General features: G+C 40.2%; 1 protein-coding gene across 3 annotated transcripts; it reads right to left on the bottom strand.

Annotated features, from left to right (window-relative positions):
* Positions 1 to 3,205: 3,205 nt before the first annotated feature.
* Positions 3,206 to 19,769, bottom strand: skap2 (src kinase associated phosphoprotein 2). 3 transcript variants are annotated; one of them, XM_036132843.1, is made up of 13 exons: positions 19,546 to 19,769; positions 19,331 to 19,411; positions 16,642 to 16,747; positions 16,500 to 16,525; positions 16,168 to 16,269; positions 14,785 to 14,865; positions 12,810 to 12,893; positions 12,579 to 12,703; positions 12,341 to 12,404; positions 10,908 to 11,021; positions 10,704 to 10,808; positions 7,943 to 8,055; positions 3,206 to 3,554 (listed from the first exon to the last, which is right to left on the bottom strand). In XM_036132843.1, exons 2-13 carry the CDS (start codon positions 19,368 to 19,370, stop codon positions 3,462 to 3,464), a joined length of 1,053 nt encoding a protein of 350 aa, XP_035988736.1. In that variant the 5' UTR covers positions 19,371 to 19,411; positions 19,546 to 19,769; the 3' UTR covers positions 3,206 to 3,461. The 3 variants fall into 3 exon arrangements, with proteins under 3 accessions (XP_035988736.1, XP_035988744.1, XP_035988733.1); XM_036132851.1 differs by lacking the exon at positions 19,546 to 19,769 and having other exon boundaries at positions 16,168 to 16,266; positions 19,331 to 19,515; XM_036132840.1 differs by lacking the exon at positions 19,546 to 19,769 and having other exon boundaries at positions 19,331 to 19,513.
* Between the last annotated feature and the right edge of the window lie 2,608 nt (positions 19,770 to 22,377).

Here is a 22,377-nt window from a genome sequence, read left to right as displayed (position 1 = left end):
TTAAGAGTGACTTGCAGTTAAAAAGAGACCGTTTTAGATTTTAAGACTTAGACCAAGATGGAGCAGGGGGGTTGGCTTTAATTGAACGCTGACATATAGAGCATTATCTGGGAGGTGTGATACATATCCTGCAAAAAGCTTGGCGTTGTCACATAAATAAGACTGAGGTATTTCTGACAAAGTCCCCACAAAGCTGCGCCGAGAGTGACCTGCTCAGAGAGACGGATCCAACAGCTGACGATGTGATCCGGATGACGTCTCAAGGAGGGTTGGGCATAGATCAACCTTCAGCCCTCTCACCCAGTGCCCGATAATAGTCAGCGTGGGCGCACCGATATGGCCGGGGCATCAGTTGCAACCCAATTCCTTGTTGCACTAATTATGTATTTTACAGTTTGAATGAGTTAGAAGTGATTTATCTGAGCTGTGAAAATAAGACGTCTGAGATCCCCCTCCTTTACCGGCAAAACTTAATTTATTATTCCCCAACAGCTCTGTTCATATATGCATTTGGCCCGCAAAGGTGTGTCTTTATGGTGAAAAGTATTAATTAGTGATATCCTGGCATCGTTAGTGTTATTTACTGCTCTGGAAGATTAACGGCATGCTGGCATTTATCCTTTGAACATTATATCTTGATGTTAGGTTGCATTAAAAGCGCCTGTATATATTGAAGACGTGTCTGTCCAGAACTAACAAGGGGGGTGAAGTTGACATCCATTAAGGACATCTTTTTATTGGCACTTAAAAGATGAGAGGCAGCTTTTAGCCTTGTTTGCCACTGACTACCTGACCCGTTGCTAAATATTTAAAAAGTAGGGCTCAGAAGGGCAGCTGCTGGCCCTATTTCAGCAGGCGAGATAACGTTTTGCAAAAGTATTCATCCCCCTTCATCACCATTTTTGTGACAGACATTGTAATGTGACAAAAATGGGGGTGGGGTGGGGTTATAGAGCAACATAAATGAGTGTATGATTGTGGTGTGCAACATTTTTTTTTTACAAATAAAAAAATTCAACCATTCATATTCTGCCTGTAACATCTAATTCACGCACCCTAATTATTAAATACAGTTTGCCTGTTTCTAATTTAATCTTGATATAAATCTGGCTGGAGTTTTGTTTGACAATATTGAAGAACAGCAAACAGGTCAGGGATCAAGTTTAAAGCAGGTTTAGGTTGTGCTTTCAACATATCGGAGCACTGCTCATTTCACTATCTTTAAACGGAGAAAGACCAAAAACATGGATACTCAGTTAACCTTACAGGTTAAATGACACCATTAAGGGAAAATTTCAAAAAGGATCACCTTTAGACTTGGCTCATCCACAGATAAGCCAAGTCTAAAGAACCTGTTGACTGAACCACTGCATTATTGACGCAGCACACATATGAACCCTTTTAGAAAATGTGGCATGAGCAAAGCCATTGTTGCATAAAAACATCCCGTTTAAAGTTTGCTCCAAGCGAACATTTTGAAGAAGGTGCTCTGGTCAGATAAGATTTTTTTTGGCCTACTTGCAAAACATAATGTTTGGAGGAAAACCAACACTTGAACACACCATCCCCAACGGGGAAGCATGGGGGTGGCAGCATCCTGCTTTGGGGATAATGGTCTGAATTGATGGCAAGATGATGCAGCTGTATCCTGGACAAAACATGCTTGCAAAACATTTGTGAGTGGGGCAAAGGTTCACCAAAAAACATGCTACCAGAGTTACAACGGTAGGGTTTAGATCGAAGCATATGCATTTGCAAGATGGGGCCAGTTGAAGTCCAGACCTAAATCTAATTGAGAATATGTTGCAAGACTTGAAGAATTGCTGTTCACAGATGTTCCCCAACCAATCTGGCTTAGCCCAAGCTTTTTTGGGGTGAAAAATATAGAAATATTTCAGTCTCCAGATTCTCGAAGCTTGTAGTTATCCCAACTGTAAATGCAGCAGAGAGTGGTTCTACAAAGTCTTAACGCGGGCAGGCTAAATTCAAACGCAAACCACATGTTTCAAATAATTCCTTCCACTTCACAATAATGTGTTATTTTGTGTTGGTCTTTCCCATAAAATATGCAATAAAATTCATTAAAGTCAGCGGATGGAGAGTAAAAGGATGTGAAAAAGTCAGGGTGTGTGAATCAATTTGCAAAGCAGTGTGTTCTGTGATTCAAATCCACAAATTAGTTACATATAATCAAAGGTTTAAATCCAAAGATGGTAATCTAATGTCATACCTCTTGTTGGTTTTTCAGTTTTGTGCATTCCCAAAAACAAAACCATTCTTCTCTATTTCCGCTGCTGTATATTCAATAAGTAATTATAGTAATTCATTACATCTCCAATTAGAAGGGAAGCTTTATTGCTGCTCTATACCATAAAAATCAGGATTTATGTTGGCTTTGAATGTCACCCAGAGGACAGAGGACTGTGGCTCATCACTCAGCAGGAACAAAGCAGAGAGACAGCAGCGAGGAGGAGAAAAAAAAAAGAAAAAGAAAAATAGATACAGTGAGTTATTGGTTGATGAATGCATTTCTCTTTCCATTTTCCACTCCTCTCTCTCTCCCCTCCAACCTTGACAAAAGAAAACCCTGACAAGGCCACGTCGTCCGAGTGCATTAAAGCTGAGTCCCGTTTTTGGTATAACACAAAAAAAAAAAAAACACACGTACAGTATATGCATGTAACCTCAGAGGGACGGTGCTCGGCTAACGCCACCTCGCCTGCTGTCAAACAGCCCCTCGGAGGGCGATAAGCACCTCTGCTTTCTGTGTGGCTGCCTGTCCTATTAGCACACCTCAGCCGTTAGAGCCAGGCAGGCGGCACAACCTCCCATCTGCCATCACTGTGATCCTCTGCCCGGCAAAGTCTCCCAGGTGCTTTAAATAAGAGATTCCTTCGAAGCATGGGACAGAAGTGCCCAACATAAGGGGGAAAAAAATCCTATTATGATAACCACATTTTAGCCATTTAACTGAGGAGTTATATATTCTTGCAATAGGTGGGTTAATTTTATAGTATTAAGGATTGTGAATATATACCTTGCAATGTATGTATTCTGGTTAATGTGATCTGTGAACCTTGGGTATGATTTTTTTTTTTTTTTTTTGTGTCCTGTCACAAAGGTCATTTATGAGCATTTGAAGGATTACATTGCCACCTTGTGGTTTAAAAAAAAGGGTTAATATATAAAGAATATCAAATGCCTGTGTGGTAGCTTGAATTTTTTATTATCTTTGTGGAAAGCAACACTACAAGGGCATCACAAATAACTTCGGCAGAAAATAAATACAAGAGTGTGGGGGGAAAAAAAACGCTCGAAAATGCTTCCAGTCAAAACGCCATTCTGATACTCATCAGTCTTCGCTGACGATGAAACACCGGATTCACGTTTAATTTGAAACAGCGGACAAGTGCATCAAGCAGGACTTGCTTTAAGTCTGAGCAGCTCAACACAGAGCGTGTTTACATAGCATACAGCTCCATCAGGTAGTCTCTGGGAACGATGCCGATCGCGCCCTTCTTCTCTCCGACCCACCAGCCAAAGTTGTTGTACTCCTAGGAGCAAAGAGTAAAAGATTAATAGGCATGACTCACATTTTTTTTTAAAACTGTTTAATTAATCATTAGCAAGAAGTAAAAGCAATTATAAGTTGAATAATACCCAGGACTCTATATATAATTGTCAAACTCGGGTTATAATATTGAAATAAGATGCCCTTGGCACACAGATGGGTAAAAGTCAGTGGCTAAAAGATGATCTGATGTAGCTCCACGCACAAAAGGATCCAAATTACTTTTTAACAGCTTCAAGGGCTTTTGTTTTGTTAGCTTTTATGCTTAGTTTTTACCCAGTCAAGTCTCTCATTGAGATTTATCTGGGGACAAATTTTTGACCAGTTATCTCATTTGCTGGATTTGCGTTTCATTTTGCAAACTTTTCACTTTTTCTTTGCTCTAGTTTCGCATTTGATTTTGATTATACTTCTTTGTGTCCAGTATGTCTGTATACCTAATCTCTTCGTAGCTATTTTAAAGAATATCTTTGAAGGTTCATGTCCTTTTTAATAGTTACGTTCAGTTGCATATCTACTTCTTGATTATTTCTTTCACTTCAGGTTGCTTATTTTGTTTCAGCTAGATCTGTGCTCCACTTATAATGTCTTTCTAGTCCTTTTCCTCCCAGTGTTAGCTCTAATGTATGTAGTTTTTGTTTATATTTGTCCATTTTTCACATTCCATTTGAGCCGTTTTGCATCAAATTATCTGTTTTGCATATGTCTTTTTGACATCCTGCTTGGATGGTCAAGTTTTAGCGGTGAGTTCTAACAACGATATTTACTCTGGCTTTACTGTCATTTTAAATCTTTCTTTGGAGCATTGATTGGTTGATTTTTCCAATGCTTTCTGCAGGGGAAAACATGATATTTCCAAGCATTGCTCAGCCTCTTGCCTGGCTCTGCAAGCTAAATCCCATCAGTAAAGTCCCACAGCTTGTTCTCGCCCTTCCCCACTTTGTGCTGTCATGTTTAAGGTTGCAAACGCACATTTTAATGCACTCCACCAAGAAATGCCCTCCTCGTGCATCGTACGTAAATCTGCCCAAGCCCAAAAGAAACGGCTCCAAATGACAGTCAGCATGCTGAGATGAGAGGAAGACACAGCGAAGGGAGATCTGAGACCATCTCTCTCTTTTTGGACAAGAGTCTGACCTCACATCAAAGTCTTTCCAGAACATGAATCAAGACTGGAGCTCAGGTTCTGACAGAGCAGGAGGAGGGCAGGCCGAGGCAACAATTTAAAGACAGAATTCAGGGACAAGCCGGAGCCGTCATTTCTAATGGCAACAGTCTGCAGTAGCCAATGACAGGATTGTTGCTTTAGATTTTTTTTACTTTAGATAAAGAAGAGCGTATTTAAAGCCTGTATAAATCAGCTGTGAGAATAATAGACCTCGTATAAAAGTGATAAAGCCTTTAAGGTAGCCCATCATACTATAAAAAGGACTTTTGAACAAGCAGATTGGTTTATAAATTACAATTATAAGTTACATTTTATAGTATTATCACTTTCATAAAAAAAAATGTTCCCAAACCTTTTGATTTGAATTTAACTTGGTTCAGTTAGCTGTTATTCTCGTTAGCCGTTTGGACCGAGGAGGTGATACAGTTCTGATGTTTATATTTGTTGTATTGGAAATTAGTAGAATAGATTTGTTAAAAGTTAAGAACTGTCATAGGGTTTTGAGTATCAGAAGGTTTCCGTGTTGGAGCAAAACAAAAATAAAATTGATTTGTATTGTGCTTTAAACAGTTTTTTGTTTTTGTTTTGTTTTTTTGCTACAACGTTGACGCTAAAGCTAAACTTACTAGTAGGCTAGATTCTGAAGCCTAGAGCAGCTGTTGCCGCTAAATGAAAGTTCGGCTGTAAGGGAAAACATTAAATGATGCCTTCTTAAAATAGCTTTTAAAAGTTAAAGTCAAGTTTTTCAGCAAGCTAAACTTTATAATGCTGGGACAGCCACAGCCGAATGGCATATCTTGGCTTTGGTTTGCAGGGAAAAGGTTTACATACCACCTCAGCGTGAATTTAATAACTTCATTAAGTTCAGTCTCAGGTTTATACCTATCAAATCCAACTGTTGTTCTAATATTGAAGGACAGATGATCTGAAATAATCTAATTTATTTAAAAAATGTGTTTTTACTGCTAAACTTAACCTCCTATCAGAAATGCAGAATAAAATCTATCCATATGTAATGCATGCAGATTGTTAGAACTGAACCATTAAGATGTATCTAACAGTTTGTTTTATCGGCATCATGGATGTAAAAAAAAAATGGATTAAAAAAATGTCTTGATTGTGTTGCATGATCCAAATGACACCTTATCTTGGCTGTGTGTGTGTGTGTGTGTGTGTCAGTACTTCCGGACTCTCCAGCCTTTGAAAAACAGCAACACCTCATTGTGCAGTCGGACCTCTGACAAATAAGTTACGGTTGAGCGAGCGCCGGACGCAACAAGGGAACGAACGTACAGAGCTGTGGATGACTAATGACACCACACCCTGTGAGAACACGCGCACATTAACACAAACACCCAAAGCTGACTAAAGGCTCGCTTTTGTAATTTAATTACTTGTCGCAAGGAATTCCTTCAGCTGCATCAGCTAACAACAATGAAGTGTGACGATGGGCCCCTGATATCAAGTTTTTAGATGCCATGCTGGTTAATTATTCATTCAACATTTTGTGGGGGGCTGTGCACATATGAGCAAACGGAAAGAGCAATGGGCTGTGCAGCATGTTCGTACAGCGAGTCAATTCTCAAGCCCTGACCTCCAGGGGGGTTGGAGGGGGGGTGGGGGGGGGTGCTCGTAACACCACACCTATTACTGGGCAGTGGGGGAGGGAGACACGGCAGAGGGATAAAGGAGGCTTGTGGAAGAGGGAATGAGACGAGAGCGAGCTTTTAGCTGCAGCTGGCTGCGGCGGTCCAGACAGGTTTTATGGTCATTGCCTTCGCAGCAGGCCAACAACCCCCAACACCAAGGTTTCAGCTAATGGCACTCTCAGCCAGTGAAAGGAGCAACTTGATTCTTGGTCCCTTTTCCACGCAACGAGACAGAACAACAAACCAGGATTTAGTTGACGAGCATCATGTGGAAATCAGAACTACTTTGGGCACAATAATAAGCCGTTTGTTAAAGTGAAAATTAATTTGGATGAGGCTCTATTCCCCACTGTGACATCCAAAACAAATCCCAGTCTCCTCTATATGGAAACCTAACCATTTCTATTTTTTGTAAATAGAATAAGATATATGCTTAATTACCTGTTTTATTTTGCTATTTTTGATATTATACAATATTCAATTACTTTTCTTTTTTTCCCATTTTTACAATGAAAATGTTTTATTCCAGCCATTTCCTATAATTCAAGATTGGCATACAATTGTATTTATACAGTAATTACCTATATTAAATTAGCTATTATTTTTGGTTAATAAAAGAGTATTTTAAGCGCAACTCTGCCCAATGCTTTGTACAACACATCTGGATAAAAGAATTATATGCTTAGCCACTAGATGGCAGACTTGAATTTTAAAAGCGCCTTGGCCAGCTGTCAGCAGTCTGTCCCAGCTGACTGCATGCATCATAGAAACTAAACCAGACAAGAAATATTGCCTGTCCAGAAGGAGCACATTTCACACTTTTTCTTTAAACAAACCACATGCACCGACATCCATCTGTAAAAATACAAAATCCCCCCCCCCCCTCTTATTCAAGATCACTGTACCAAATGCGGAACATATCAACAAAATCCAATTTGGTGCCCGTTTAAAAACGGCCGAGCACAAAAGGACTCCTGTTTGGTTACCGGGCAAAGGTAAAGAACAGCCACTCAGTTCTCCTGGCCCTGCCCGGCTGACAAGCCTCGGAAATAGTGCGTCCACTACACGTCCTCACCTGCTCCGAACGCTAAGCCTGGGTTTCCTGAGAACACACATTCCTATTTAGAGAGGTGAGCGAGATGTATGGGAGGTGTGTGTGGGCTTGGGGCTGCTCGGTGCCTTGGCCATGGCAGCGGTGACGGAGCGCTGAAATAGTCCAGATGGGGAGCAAAGAACGAACTCTGCCAACAGCACTAAAGAAAAATGTTTTTCGCTTTGACGCATGTAATCACACACCCCCCCGTCAAAGTTACAGAGAAACACTTCTAGCCAAGTCCATCTCCTAGCATCACCTCCTGCTGAGGACCGGGCATTGCCTGCAACATGTCTGACATATCTCCCTATCACAAGAACTTTGTGACCGCTTTGTTTAGATGGTCTTGGAGCCTGAATGTTTCAAAATCTCCTCCGATATGATTCGTACCCTCTCCCATCCTCTCCAGGGGAGAAAACAGCAGTTCATCGCTGACACACCCAAGGTTTCCTTATCCATACCTTGCTCAGGATGTAGATGGGCTCTCCACGTTTGAAGGACAGCTCATCTGGGTGGTCCCCTGTGCAGTCCCACAGGCCTTGGTAGTAGTTTGCATAGTCCGTGCTCTTGTCGGCTTTGCAAAGAGAAAAAGAGTAGGGTGATATTAAAATGGCAGTCCAGTAGTTAGAACGGTGAGGAGATCGAACACAAGCCACCGCAGAGGCATGCGTTTTCCCAGTGCTATGGCTGATTATGAGCTAATTCTTCGTTGCTTTACAGCAGGCTGCTGGCACCATTTTTTGCTGAATACATCGTAATAGCAGGTCTGGTGAAGATGGGCTCACATTTGAACTGTTACTGCATTGGTAAAAGTTATAAATACTAAAAAGGTCTTTACAGAGAAGCCGCAGAAACTTCTACCATGGTGTTACTGGATCACAGCTCTCAGTTGATCACAACACAGTCATCGATAAGATTGGATGGGATTGTCTGGCACTGTGCTGAGTAGGTTCAGATCTTTCTTGGCAGTGCAGGACTATTTAGTCTCATTTAACATCATTCAAGGAATGAATGAATGAATGAATGAATGAATGAATGAATGAATAAATGAATGAATGAACAAACAATATGTATAAATAATGTTCTATATAATTCATTATATGTATAATTTAGTGATTATGTATAAAAAGGGTTACGAAGGACTTATTTAATCATAGCTTACCCTTCTATAGTCATTAGCACCAACAATCTTCCTGCTTCCTACTTTACTTGAGCCTCTGCTCCAAAGCCAATTATTTAAACAAATAACTGAATATACTGTACATATAAACATACAGATACACAATCACACATGCCTACTCACATCTACGTCCAAACGCTCATTAAAATGCACATTATTTTCATGTTTGTTCAAGCAAACAAGATTTTCAAATTTAGGTTATCCCTGTAATTATACCCCCTCGCTCTCCACAAAAAGGGTTTTGTATGCTGGATGGTAGCTGTTTACTTCTAGCTTTATACATTATATGTCCGGTTTGAAATTCTACCAGATCTGAGAATTTTAGTAAACAAGAATGAATAAAAAATGGAATAGTGTGGTCGTGATAACCACCCTAAAGAACCATGCTAAATGCTCTTTTCTGCAGCCTGCATATCGGTTTGAGTGACGTCCTGTAGGTGTTACTCCAGACTTCTACACAGTAGCCCAGGTATGGTTAAAATCAGTGAACCGTAAAGAATGCGTAATGCTTTATAATTCAGATGTTTTTGCTTTACTAAGAATTTAGATGCTTCTAGATAGTTTAGCCTGAACATATTTTATTGTGAGGTTATCAGCAGATTTTGTTCTAATTTACTTTCCACCTTTATACCATTTTATTATGACTTGCATATCTCCATTATCTTTCAATGTTAAGTTGATTTAAAAAAAATCTCATTATACTTTTGGATTAAAAGAATGAAGCATTAAAAAAGGATTATAAATCTACATGAGGAAAGACTACATGTGGAATTCCCCAAAGCTTCATTCTGGGCTCACTTCTGTTCAATATCTCTTGCCATGTATATGCTGAGGAGACAGAACTTTAAACGCTGTGTAATCACATAACCAGGCTCTCGTAGATTAATTAATTTGGTCTGTATATGAATATGAACTAGTGGATGGGACAGAACCTCCTTGTCCGTGATGCAGAAAACACAGAAGTGTTGTTTTTTATCCCAAAAATAAAAGCTTAAAAGTCAGCGTTCACCGGATTCAGTGGAGCTCAAGACCACAAAGCATGTAAGAAACCTGTGCTCTATGAACTGGAACCCAAATTTTAAGATGTGTCTAAAATCTGAGAGGAACAGTGTGAAAACTGGAAATGAGCAGAATCTTTAAAATCAGGATTAAAAACAGTTCAGTGCAGCTTTTCATTGAGATCCTTGATGCTCATTTTTATCTCATCTCCACCATTTGCTTAAAATTCTCCCAAACTCTGTAATTCTCTCCCTCCAAATATTTACAATACCGGCACCCTCTACCAGTTCAAGTCTAAACTCAAAACACATCTGTTCAAAAGTGTATTGCTGATTTATACATTTAAAAAGCGCTTGTTTTATCTTTATTGCTCTGTACAATGTTCCTCAATGTTCTAAAAGCCACTTTTTAAATGCATTATTATTATTATTATTATTATTATTATTATTATTATTATTATTATTATTATTATTATTATTATTATTATTATTATTATTATCATCATCATCATCATCATCATCTATATTTTCATGTTGCTTTGTTAGGACATGCTGAAATTTTACTATTCTCTTTTATGTATTTGATGTTATGTATGCACGATGCTGTGCAAATAAACTAGCCTTGTCTAACATGCATGTTGAAATATTTGGTAGGAAATAATTTGTAACCATTCTCAATGGTATTTTTGTTCTTTTTAGACAGTTTATTCATTTAAGCTGTAGCCATTTTGCTTTTGTTAGTAGCGCTCTTTTCTTGTGAGAACTGTGCCCAGTTATTTCTGGTGCTTCAAACATGCAATTTGTTGTGAAAGGAAGTTGAGCAAGTCGAGCAAAGTTATTTCCAGAATTGTGTTAACTTTCAGTTAGTCGCAGCAACTTCCTCTGTTGTTGTAACTTCTTCTTCTTCCACTTCTTCTACACTGCAGCTTTTAAACTTTCATTTTAACCAAGAGGGAAAAATGATTTGTTGATTACATGCTTCATTCATCTGCTGCTATTGGTGATGGTTATTTATTTTGTGTTCAGATAAATTTTGCAACATACCTGCAGGGGCAGCAGAAGCAGCCGCAGGAGTAGGAGGGAGAAGTTTGGTCGATGGTCCAACCTTAGCTTTTAGAGGAGGATTGGCTGCGGCAGGCATCTCGTCCTCTGGGGGAAATACAACCATATTGATATATCAGTGTCTTTGTTTGTCTTTAGAAAGGCCAGAAGAAGTGTGACAGAGATTGGTATTTGATGAGGTCAGACCTGGCAGCTCTTCGTAGATATCGCTATCCGGTTCGCCACCAGGAGCAGTTCCAACATCATCATACATGAACTGGTCGTCGTCTTCTTCTTCTTCTGGGATGATGCCCGTCATATCTAATCAAATTAATAACAAGTTGATCTGTTATTTAAATCTTTTAAAAAGTATATTTGCTGATAATGATAAAATATTTCATGTTTTTTTGGTACCTTAACATTGTAAAGTAATAAAAGTAGATACCACTGATGAAACAGAGCCAAGATTTTCAAACTGTAGTAAAAGTATCGCTAAGAATATGTGGCTCAACTTCAGTGGTAAGAAACTTTGGTATTAACCATTTACAAGGCAAGCACAACTCTAAATAATGATATAAAAGAGAAGTAGACAAAAGGGAAGCAACAAGTGCCGGTGGATTGTTATTCACCTTTAAAGTTAGAACGTCGATATAACAATATGAAGTTAAAACTCCCAGTAGCAAGCTAACTGGTATTAGCAGTGCATCTCAACACTGTTGCCAACTCCTCAGTAAGGAAAGTAGCTATTAGCTATTTCAGCAAGTCACCAAATGATGTCATCACATGATACACATAGCTGACAACACATAGCATGTAACTGTATTAGAAACTGCTGGAGAGATGAATAATAACATTGTGGGAGTAAAAGATACATAAAACATGCTGAGAACTACAAATATAACTTTTTGTTGTATTCATTTATATATTGCCTTTTTGTTTCATTTTATTGAGGCCAGTTTGGTTTTTAACATCATCTCCAGGACTATTATTTGTGGCAAACTATTTTTTACCTCAAAACATTTTACCTTTTTTAGAAAAATACATTCAGACCCTGCCCTTCCTGTAATTGTTTTGGGAAGCAATAGCTTTCTGCATGCGAGGTTCATTCGTTGTCTAGATGCAGAGGGGGCTGCTTTAACTGCGGCTGGGAGGCTCTGCTGCGTGAGGACTGGCCCGCCTGCGAGCACTTCTCAATGCCAGCGCAAGTCAGAGTCTCCAAACGTCTTCAGTAGTCGCTAGATGTGTCACTTTTATGAAGGAGACATTAAAATGGGTCTGAAAATCTGATAAATGTGGAAACGACATCCCAAAGTCGACAATGCTGTATTTTAAACATTCAGCAGTAGTACTATGTTTTAAGTGGTTCTCAAATTTTCGTATAACCAGCGTAACCCTAAGTAAATACTAGCGATTCCAAATACCACCAGACTAACAGACATTTTGAGACAGTAATGATGGATGTTTTTGTTTTTTCATGATTTTTTTTTTTATCCATTTGTATTTTGTGATTGTTAAGGGTAAAATGTAATTTCCGCTCGTATATATAAACAGATATCTTTAAGGAAAACGTCTAAGCCTTCTCATGAACCCTGACTTTAAACGGTATAATTTAGTGTCCTTAAATGTAGAAATCCCCTTACCTTTCAGCACAAAATCTATTTGTTTCACCCATTCCTCTGCCTCCTTTGTTGATGACGCACAAAACTGAAAGCAAACACAGAAGGTAATTAAAACAACGGTACACATTTGAACGTTTTAAATATGCATGTTGAGTTCAACTGTTGCACAGAGAGGAATGTCTGCATGACCCATATGACTATGCACATCATTTATGTTACAAATTTATATTGTGGCGTAACATCAGTGAGACAACTATACCTGATAGACTCGCTTGTCTGGAGCGGAAATTTCAAAGCAGCAGTCCTTCTTTGAGTCTCTCCGTAAGGTGCTGTTAATTTTGACTGCGTAGCCGTCGATGCTGAACTCGCCTTTCTGCTGCTTGTCTGGTTGCGGAACATAAAAACACCATCATAAGTGGTCAGCATAGAGCAGATAAACAAAACAAAAAATAATCATCCAGACAAATAAGTCTTAACCGACAGACTTTACCTTTTTCACTGCCATAATAGTAAAAGGTGTGATGGCTAAGAGCGCACCATCTCTTCTGCCATTCGGTGCCAAAAAAACTGTGATCTGTGCGGACAGAGATGATTAACATGAATGAAACATGGCCTCTTGCTTTGTGTTTTTAGTGGATAGCACATGGCATTTTATATATGTGTTTTAATGTATGCTATTTTGTGTCATGCAAATTCCATAATCAACACATTTTCTGTGCAGTTAAACGATTTAAAAAGGATCCTAAACATTGGACCATTACATTTGAGAGGCACCCTACTGCAGGCACCATTTTTACAATCAATGCTGGAAGTTGCCTGGTTCTGCTGGAGGTTTTCCTCTCCACTGTCGCTGATGTTTCATCCTTCATAGTCCAGCGACTACATTTCTTGTGACAAATTTCTACATTTCGCCACACTTTCTGCCAAAGGGACGTAGTGGGGGAAGCTAATCAACATGTTTGAATAGCTAGCTGTGCACCTAGAGCCATTTCTTTTCCAGCAGGCACCCACCGCACACCTGTCAGTGCGCACAGAGAGAGGGACTGTGATGCCGCGCATCCTTGTGAACGCCTGCTTGGAGAAGCTCAGTGTATCAAGCTCAGTGTCACATTTAAAATAGTTTGATGTGAAGACTTCTTGCTCCCGAGCCGTTTATAATGTGACTATTTACACGTCATAAAAATTAGATGTGCACGTACCTCTCTGTGCGGACTCTGAGGGGACATCCACAGACTCATGTCCGCGCAAATATGAGGGAGGCTTAAGACTAAGAAAGTAGAGCCCATCACCCCAGTTCTAAAGTCCTTACACTGGCTCCCTGTATCTCAGAGGATAGACTTTAAAATACTTCTGTTAGTTTATAAATCACTGAATAGCTTAGCACCTAAATACATCACGGACTTGTTATCAGTGCATCAACCCTCCAGACCACTAAGGTCTTCTGGCTCAAATCTGCTCTGCATCCCCAGAACCAGGACCAGGCACGGAGAAGCAGCTTTTAGTTTTTATGCCCCGCTTATCTGGAACAAACTCCCAGAAGACTGTAAAAGTGCTAATACCCTGGGTTCCTTTAAATCAAGGTTAAAAACCAACTTGTTTGGAGTTGCCTTTGAATGTTAATGTTGAAGCTTGCAGTCCAACTTGTCTAACATCTTGACCTGCTGCTGCTATTCCACGGCAGTGTACTTTCTTTTCACATAGACTTTTCTGATGCTCTGTTTATGTACAGCACTTTGATTTGTCTTGTTACTGAAATGTGCCATAAAATAAACTTGCCTTGCAAGTAAAGGGCAGTGTGACCACCTGGCTTTAGAAGTCAGCTAATGTATTTAGAAGTCCACATGTGTGTAATTTAATCTGAGTATAAATGCAGCTGTTTTGTGAAGGCCTAAGAGCTTTGTCAGAGAACATTGGTGGACAGAAAGCATCATAAAAACCAAGGGAGCGAGTGGATCGGTCATTGATTTAGTACAGATGTTTAGAGCAAGGCTATAAAACATAATTTAAAAGATTTAAAATCTTCACAGAAAACATTAATCCATCAACTATATCCATCTAGCCCATCATCTAACATCATCATCAACAGGCCAGACAAGGAGGGCTTATTCTTCACACAGACTCATTATTCATTCTGACTAACCTGGAGCTATTTTGCCATAAAAAAAAAAATGGTAGGAAAAAAATAAGTCTATAGATATGCAAAGCTTGTAGAGACATCGACAAAACGACTTGCAGCTGTAACTGCAGAAAGAAAAAGGTATTGACTCAGGGAGTCTATCCACTTCACAGATGTGCTCTACCTGTCACATAACATCCTAATTAAAACGTTTTCCCTTTAATGTGACAAAAAAGTGAAAAAGTTTGAAGGGAATGAATATTTTGGCAAGGTACTGTATTTCCTTGTGCTGCCTAATGGAGCATCTACCACAATTCAGTTGTTTAGATACAATCGTAAGAGCACCAACCCTTCCTGCGTTTCTCAAGATATCCTGCTTTAACGACAGATGTCAAGTCCTGGGCTGCCACCGCCGGGGCCTGCTGGGCACCTGTAGAGGACAACAAATTAAAAATTTTAAAAAATCTGAACATCAACCAAGACATACCCATCAGCATCAGCTTCATCATGTTGATCTGTTAAAAATGCTCCCTCTTCATTTTCAATCATTGTGTCAGCAACAGCTTCAGGCAAACTTATTCGTAATGCATTTGTTCATTTGACAATAATTAACAGCAGAGGCCATAAATACACCACTCACCCGTGTTTTGTATCGGTATATGACTTTTCCCTTGCCATGTGCAACTTCAATGCAAATGTCCAAATGCTGTGTCAAAGTTGCTTTGTGCGAAAGAGGAGCCATAAAAAGTGGCAGCTGCTTAAGGCCCATAAAGCCCCAGTGCCCTAATCACCATCGCACAAGGAATTCCCTTGTACTTTTCTCTAGACAGCATAAGTATGAAGTATTGCATCGATTGCTATCAGGAAGCATGTTGGGTTAGAGTGGGCTCAATAACGGAGGGGATGTTTTTGTTTTGCCACAGCAGAAATTCGTAGTCCCTAGACTGTGGCCAAGAGCAGTAAAATATGCTTTAGCGGTGGAAGAGGTGGGAGGCAAAGTGAGGCGGGTGAGCGGCAGCGGTTGTGCCCTTTGAATTGCTTCCCAAGTAAGTTGCTAAGTTACAGCTGGAATGCCTCCCTCATTGTGCCACTCAGAGTCGCTTCCTCAGAGGAGCAGGCCCAGATTTGTGGATTTTGCTGCCCTGTTATTTACTTTCTTGTAGTGTTGCACTGATACCAGTATCGGCCGGGGCTCCGATCCAGCACTGAAATGGTGGTATTGGTATCGCCGAGTACCAACAAATAGGGCACCGATACCATTTTGATGTTTGTATGTCACTTGAACACAGCCTTCTCTCTCCTGACTAGTATTATACATATATAAATTCATGAAAGTTGCACTATTTTGGCATTTGAGAGCCAAAACTCAGGGTTTAAAAGAGATTATTCAATTATTAATGTGATTTTACTGTCTTACTGTTGCACTACTATTATACATGTTATAATTTCACGAATGTTGCACTATTTTGGCCTTCGAGAGCCAAAAGTTTATTCAACTATTGTCACCCATTCCAGGTAGGCAATAAAAAGTTCTACTACCCTAAGTAGTATGCAGTTCTTCATATATACACACACTCATCAATTTCAAACAGATGGTATCGGTATCGGCCGATACTGCACAGCCAAGTATCGGTATTGGGGCCAAAAAATGGCATCGCCGCAATACTACTCTTTTGCCGCCTGTTCAGTCAGTCTGCTCCGGACATGTACACAGGGCGGCTGTGGTTTGTACCTTCACACGCGTCTTCATCCTTGTCTGTGCGCTCTGACTGCAGAGAGGCACCGTCGTTGTTGCTGTCGACTTCCTCATCCTCGTCCGAGTCGTCTCCACCTACTGGAGAAAACAGACGCGTTGTAGGGCAATACGTGCCGCGGTTATGTTAATCTGTCACGTGTTGGCAGCTTTTCAGAAGAAGGTTCTCCTTTTCCAGGCTATTTAGAGCGTTCATACGTTTCAAATAGACATTTATTTGAACTGAAGGCAAAAATATATATATTTTTGCAAATCTACATCGGCTTCATCGCTTAGAAGGAGGAAGGAAAGAAACAGCGACAAACACTCACCTTTGTCCTTGAATTCTTGGGGGAAACTGTAGGCGAGACGGTGAATCGATGTTACTGGTTTAAAACATGCATCTTTGATAAAGTTTTGTGGCATCAATCATGATAGCAGGGAAGGTTAAATTATCTGTGAATGCAACAATACCTGAGTTTGACCTCCTTGATTCGTTTGAGGAAAGCTTCCCTCCTCTCTTTTCCCTTCTTGCTTAAACTTTCTACTTTCAGTCCATCAGAGAGGAACTGTTCCAAGTCTAAACAAAGTACCAGGAGAAGCATTTAAACATATGATCCAGTGGTGTGTTTTTTTTTTTTTTTCGAACAACAAATGCACAGAAAAGAAAACAGAGCTCGCTAATTAAGTGCAAAAGTGCACTAAAAAAAAAAGCCTGTTAACTGTGCTTTGTGTGGATTTGGGGACAAGAATGGAGCTGGTGTTAGTGAGCTATCTGGGGAAGCAGCAGCTTTGGACAGATATTGATGCTGGGACTGCTGGGATTCATTATAGGTTTGTTTCCCTGGCAACTGATTTCATCCTAGGTTCATTTATTAATGATATCCGGTGTCTGAAACAATGTGTCCTGCTTTGTTAAAACACCTTTGCCTTTTCCTGATTTTAGTAATATCTTATCTAATCTAGGCAAAGTTGGCAAATAAGGCTCACACCTTCTCCTACAGCTGAACAGACTACAAATAGAAGCATTAGCTATGTTTACATTTTGATCAGATCAAGCTCAATCAGAATTCTATTTGAAACATTAAAAAAGGTCATAACTATAATTTATTCAGGAACATTTGAACTGTAATTAGAACCTGGTGCAGGTCCGGCCTGGGCACTCAGAAGACACACAAACTCACACGATACTGTTTTGTTTGCTATTTTCTGTTGCCCAGCAAAGATGGAAGTACTTCTTCTTCTGTATTTTTTTAAGGGAAATTTGATAACTGAGTGTGGTTCTATTCTGAAAAAAAAAAAAAAAAAAAAAAAAAAAAGCCAGGTGCATATAAACGCACATCATGATCACATTAATGGATTGTGGGCCATATAAACTTTAAAATCCAATTATCTTTTGTTTTTTTAATCCAAATACATTTTACTCCGATCGTGAAATTATGTGCATGTAAACGTAGCTAAAGTTGAACATTTTTGATTTTAAGAATGTAAATAATGAGGAAAAGAGCAGCAAGTCATACAACTTTATATACTAAAACAACCTAACCAGTTGCAGTGAGTTGTATTGGGTGGGGTGCTACTCTAGTTTCCCCACAATGACAATTTTTCAAACTGTTATTGGAATATTATCCTAAAGTCAATATGACCTGACGCCACTCAGACATGGGAGCACTGGAGACACGAGGACTGCACATCAGCTCCACAGTCCTGCTGATTACCAAGGCCAAATGCTACGTAGTTACTGTGCGGGATAATGATTGTCTAGGATAGACAGTCTTTGTTTTGTCTCACGGCAAGGCTGCGGTCAGGTGTTAGTAGAGACGCGAGAACGAAGGCCGGACAGAAACAGGGCAGACGCAGGCTGCAGCGGGACCGTTGGGTGCAATTACTTTCCAGCTACGTGATCTCTGCTCTGTTTCTCAACAAAAGTGCTGGAACTTCATCACTTCACCGTTTCCTTATTCAATAAGACTTGGAGGTGAGTTATTCTCCTGTTACACAAACCAGTCAAATTGGTATTTTCGTTAAGAAATATAAGACCTTATAATCACCTTTAAGCCAGCCGATCAGCAATGTGAAGCAGCAGATGAGGAGGTTACTCTGTGCTCAGCAGTGGCAGTCCAAGACCAAATTTACCAGTGGGGCCAGTGTTTTTTTTTTTTTTTTTTTTTTTTTAATGGGGGCACAGAACAAAAGATTGAAACAAAACAGAGCAAAATGTCACCATATGTTGAGTGAGCCACAGAGCCAAAGAGTCTGGAACTGCAGGTTGTGGACCCCGGATCTTACAGATAAAAACTGTGAGATGATCTCAAAAAGTGCAAAACTGTAAAGGTAAAAAAATAAAATTGGTCCAAGGGACCATTCACTTAAGGTTTCCGTTAATGAGAAACTGATTTAGTAATGCATCTACAGTACAGGGGCCAGGCTCAGTTCCACAGGGACACTGGCCCCTGTCGGCCCCTGTCTAGAACCGCCCGTGGTGCTCAGCTTGCTCAACCACCTTCTCTGTTATCTCCTTTAAAAGAGAAGTCATAACATTTCGATATTCAAATAAATCTTAAATACCTACTGTCATTTGCCTTTTGTGATGTCACTAAAGGCGTTTGTGCAAGGATTTGTGTTTTGTTTGTTTTTTTAAATCAAGATTAAAATGTTGTTCACCACAAAATAAGCAAGACACATAGGACACTGACCATTGTGAGCTGTTTGATAGGTGCTAAACCACCTCTAAAACGATTTTTGATGGATTTTCCGGAAACGTCTGACAGGGCAGCTTTAAGCATGCTGACTTTGGGAAGTTTATCACAGATGTGCGGTACAGGGGCTTGAGACCAAAGGGGCAGCAGGCCGGATGTTTAAGGGCAATCTACTCCTGGATAGTACGAGCCAGCCGGCGTTCACGTTTGTTTGGTCCCACCGCAGTAAGATAGTCAGCATAACCAGGTAGGAGAAACGTTTAGTAATCTAGCTTCAGCAGAGGGATGTGCAAAGCAAAGCAATTTGGTAGGAATGGACATCAAAACAAAACAAAAATCACTTCTGAATGCATGCTTCCTCTTTTCTCAAAACGGTCTACCAAAGTTGTCTGGCTGCAGAAGAACAACGCGAGAAAAAAAAGGGGTGACAAACAATCAACCAATCATTTATCGTCAGCGTTTACCTGCGATGAGCGTCGTTATCTCGTCGGGAATCGCACGCATTGTAGCCAGAAATGACAGACAGCTGCTGCTGCTCGGTCAACCTTCCGCCAAGAGAGAAACTTCTCAGCAGCTACACGGAAGCAGCTGCAGCTCAGTCTCTCTGGTCTCTCTCTCTCACACACACACACAGACACACACACACATACGGAAGTCCTATTTGTTAATTATTTCTCACAGAGAACACTCTCGGTTCCGCTTGGGGACGGCCGGCGTTCACTCCGGACGGGCCGCGGTGACGTTTATTGATCGCTTACCTGTCAGTGAACGCCTCCGCAGACGCGGCGCTGATGCTTTAAAGCTCCTCCGGCTCTTTAAACAACAATAAAGTCTGGAGATCATAATTATTTTTGATTGATTCGACATCAAAATGAGTATTGCACTAACTAAATATGCTTAATGGACACGCTTTTTCCCGCCGCGGGTTAGATGTTAGATTATTTTCTCACACTGACGAAAGCGTTTTTTTTTATTTTTTTTTTATTTTATGTATATGTCAGCGTTGTAAATCTAAACAGGGGGTCATTAACAGCTGCCAAGAGCATAACTGAAACACTAATTTATGTGATGTAGATTTAATACAGGCAAGGCTGCAAGTCACTTTGTTGTGTGATAAACAGACAGACAGAGATAAGCTTCCCTTCCCCTGGCAAAGCAAGGCGCATTCAAAGCATGACGCTGTCACCACCATGTTTCATCATGGAGCTGGTGTGTTCAGGGTTTTGTGTCCTGCTAGATCAATGTTAGGCCAAAGGTTACATTTTGGCGAACTGCAAATAAGGCAACATTTGCAGAGTGCCTGAAGGACCAGCTGTCAGTTCCTTCTTCCTGAGCTGTTGATCTCTGCAGCTCCCCCAGAGTAACCAAAGCATCTGTTCTGCTTCTGTGATCAATGCTTTCCTTGGCTGGACAATTGAGCTGCACAGCCATGTTTGACTCTGATTTAAACATCTTCTTAACGTCCTCCCTGGCTTGTCTGGGGTGTTCGCTGGAGTTTGTGATGCTGTTTTGTTTTTTGTTTTTCCACTAAAGAGCAGTTGCATTTCCACTGATTGAGTAAAGGGCAGCAGGACACAATTTTTTAATTAGGAGAATTCCCAAATCCCACTGGATTATATTTAGGAGTGTCAGAGTAATGTGGGGTTGAACAATAGGCACGCTCAGCTTTCACTGAGTAAAAACTGTGCCTTTTTAAACTGTTGATGACAATCACATTCATTCATTAGTCATCTCTGACAGGCAGTGTCACACAATCTAGGTTAAAAGGCTAAACCTTTGAAATGTATAGCTTTTTCTGGGGGAAATGTGACAGAAAGGTCAGAGCGGTCGTGCTGAGTTGCAGTTTGACTAATTTTACTGTAGCTGCAGGTGCAGACCTTCTGCAGAAACGCATTTATCCTGTCAGAGAGGAAAAGATGTGATCAAGCGATAAAGATCAGTAATGGATGTCAGCAAAAATTTGATGGCGTGCCATGAACCGATTACTTACATTTTAGGTAGTAACTAAAAATATCAGAACCATTATCAAAATCTGTCCCCTGTGGATCTTCTTTAAAAGGAGGCATGCATCTCATTTTGGGGTATGTCTAAACTATCTTCCTGTTCTGTTTTGCTTTTACGTTTCTCCTTTAAAAGATATTCACATTTAAAAGTGTTGTGGGATTTAAGGAAGATGACAGAAACTCAGAAGATTTTTAAGCAACTACTGACAATCCAGGATGATTGTCTCCTACACTAACAGGATCAGCAATAAAGCTTTAGTAGTAGGGCTGGACGATAATTCAATAACAAAATATATCAATTGATAGACGTATATCGATGAAAAAGGGTGAATAAAAAGTTTAATAGAAGAACAGTTTTCCTTCCTTTTGCATTCTAGCCTATCATGTAGGTTAACACTACAGTCATTGCATCCTCCCAACCAATCACAAACGCAGATCCAGGAACGTTCTGTCACCAAGCTCCGCCCCCTTCAAAGAGTTCAGAGAGCATGCGTTCTTTTTATTTTTAAAATACTTGCAGTTTTGGTAAAAAAAAAGTTGGTTGAATCAAGGGTTGAGCTTGAATTCAGTGTTTGTGTGTTCTGTGTCTCAAAATAGGTTGCTAAGCAACAGCAAAAAATGGTCAGGGCTGCACTTAAAATATATGTTTTGAATTTGTTGATAATTATCGATATCGATCAATATGATTTCTATTTTATCGCTATGTTTTTTTTTTTTCTTTACTGTCCAGCCCTAGTTAGTAGCTATAATATTTGGAATAATATGAATCCTTTTGTTATTGTTACCACTGCCAAGGTTGGTTTTTATAAGTACACAAAGGTCTTTTCACCAGACTGTCTAGTTTCCCATGGATGTTGCTGCAAACATCTTATGATCTCACTTCCTGTTAAGCTGCCAATGCATTTTTTATGAGCCGCGCGGTCATTGAAAACGTGACCCCCTCCTGACCTGGCAGGAGTTCCTCCCGGAGAGGAGAGCCAGCTTGACCTCTAACCTCTGTCAGTTTCAGTGTGTGTGTGTGTGTGTGTGTGTGTGTGTGTGTGTGTGTGTGTGTGTGTGTGTGTGTGTGTGTGTGTGTGTGTGTGTGTGTGTGCGTGCGTGCATGGAGGGAAGGATGAGTGTCGTATCTGGTTTCTCCATAAAGCTTGCCTGTTATCTCAGAAAATGCCTCTTGTTGGTTTCTTCTGTTTGTATCCGTCTCTCATTACGTGTGGTGGTCCTGTGTGCTGACCATCATGTTGGCCGAACACAGCAAAGCCACCCAGACAGACCAACTGATCATCATCCATTAAACAGCAGCAGGTTGTAACTTGTTGTCTATCAGATCAAAGTATTAGAAATGGTTTTGACTGAACTGAATATGTCATTCAGGGCTGGTCTAAGATTGTATAGGGGCCCCAAGCCGAATTTCTAACCTCCAGTTAAACCCAACTCTCACCAGAATAGCAACACTTGTATTTTCGTGACTGTTTAACGCCACTAGTTTCATGTTTACTAGTGTCCACAAT

Source organism: Fundulus heteroclitus, chromosome 3 (assembly GCF_011125445.2).
Source record: "Fundulus heteroclitus isolate FHET01 chromosome 3, MU-UCD_Fhet_4.1, whole genome shotgun sequence".
In the NCBI taxonomy this organism is placed as follows: Eukaryota; Metazoa; Chordata; class Actinopteri; order Cyprinodontiformes; family Fundulidae; genus Fundulus; species Fundulus heteroclitus.
This window is presented reverse-complemented; position numbering and strand designations above follow the sequence as displayed.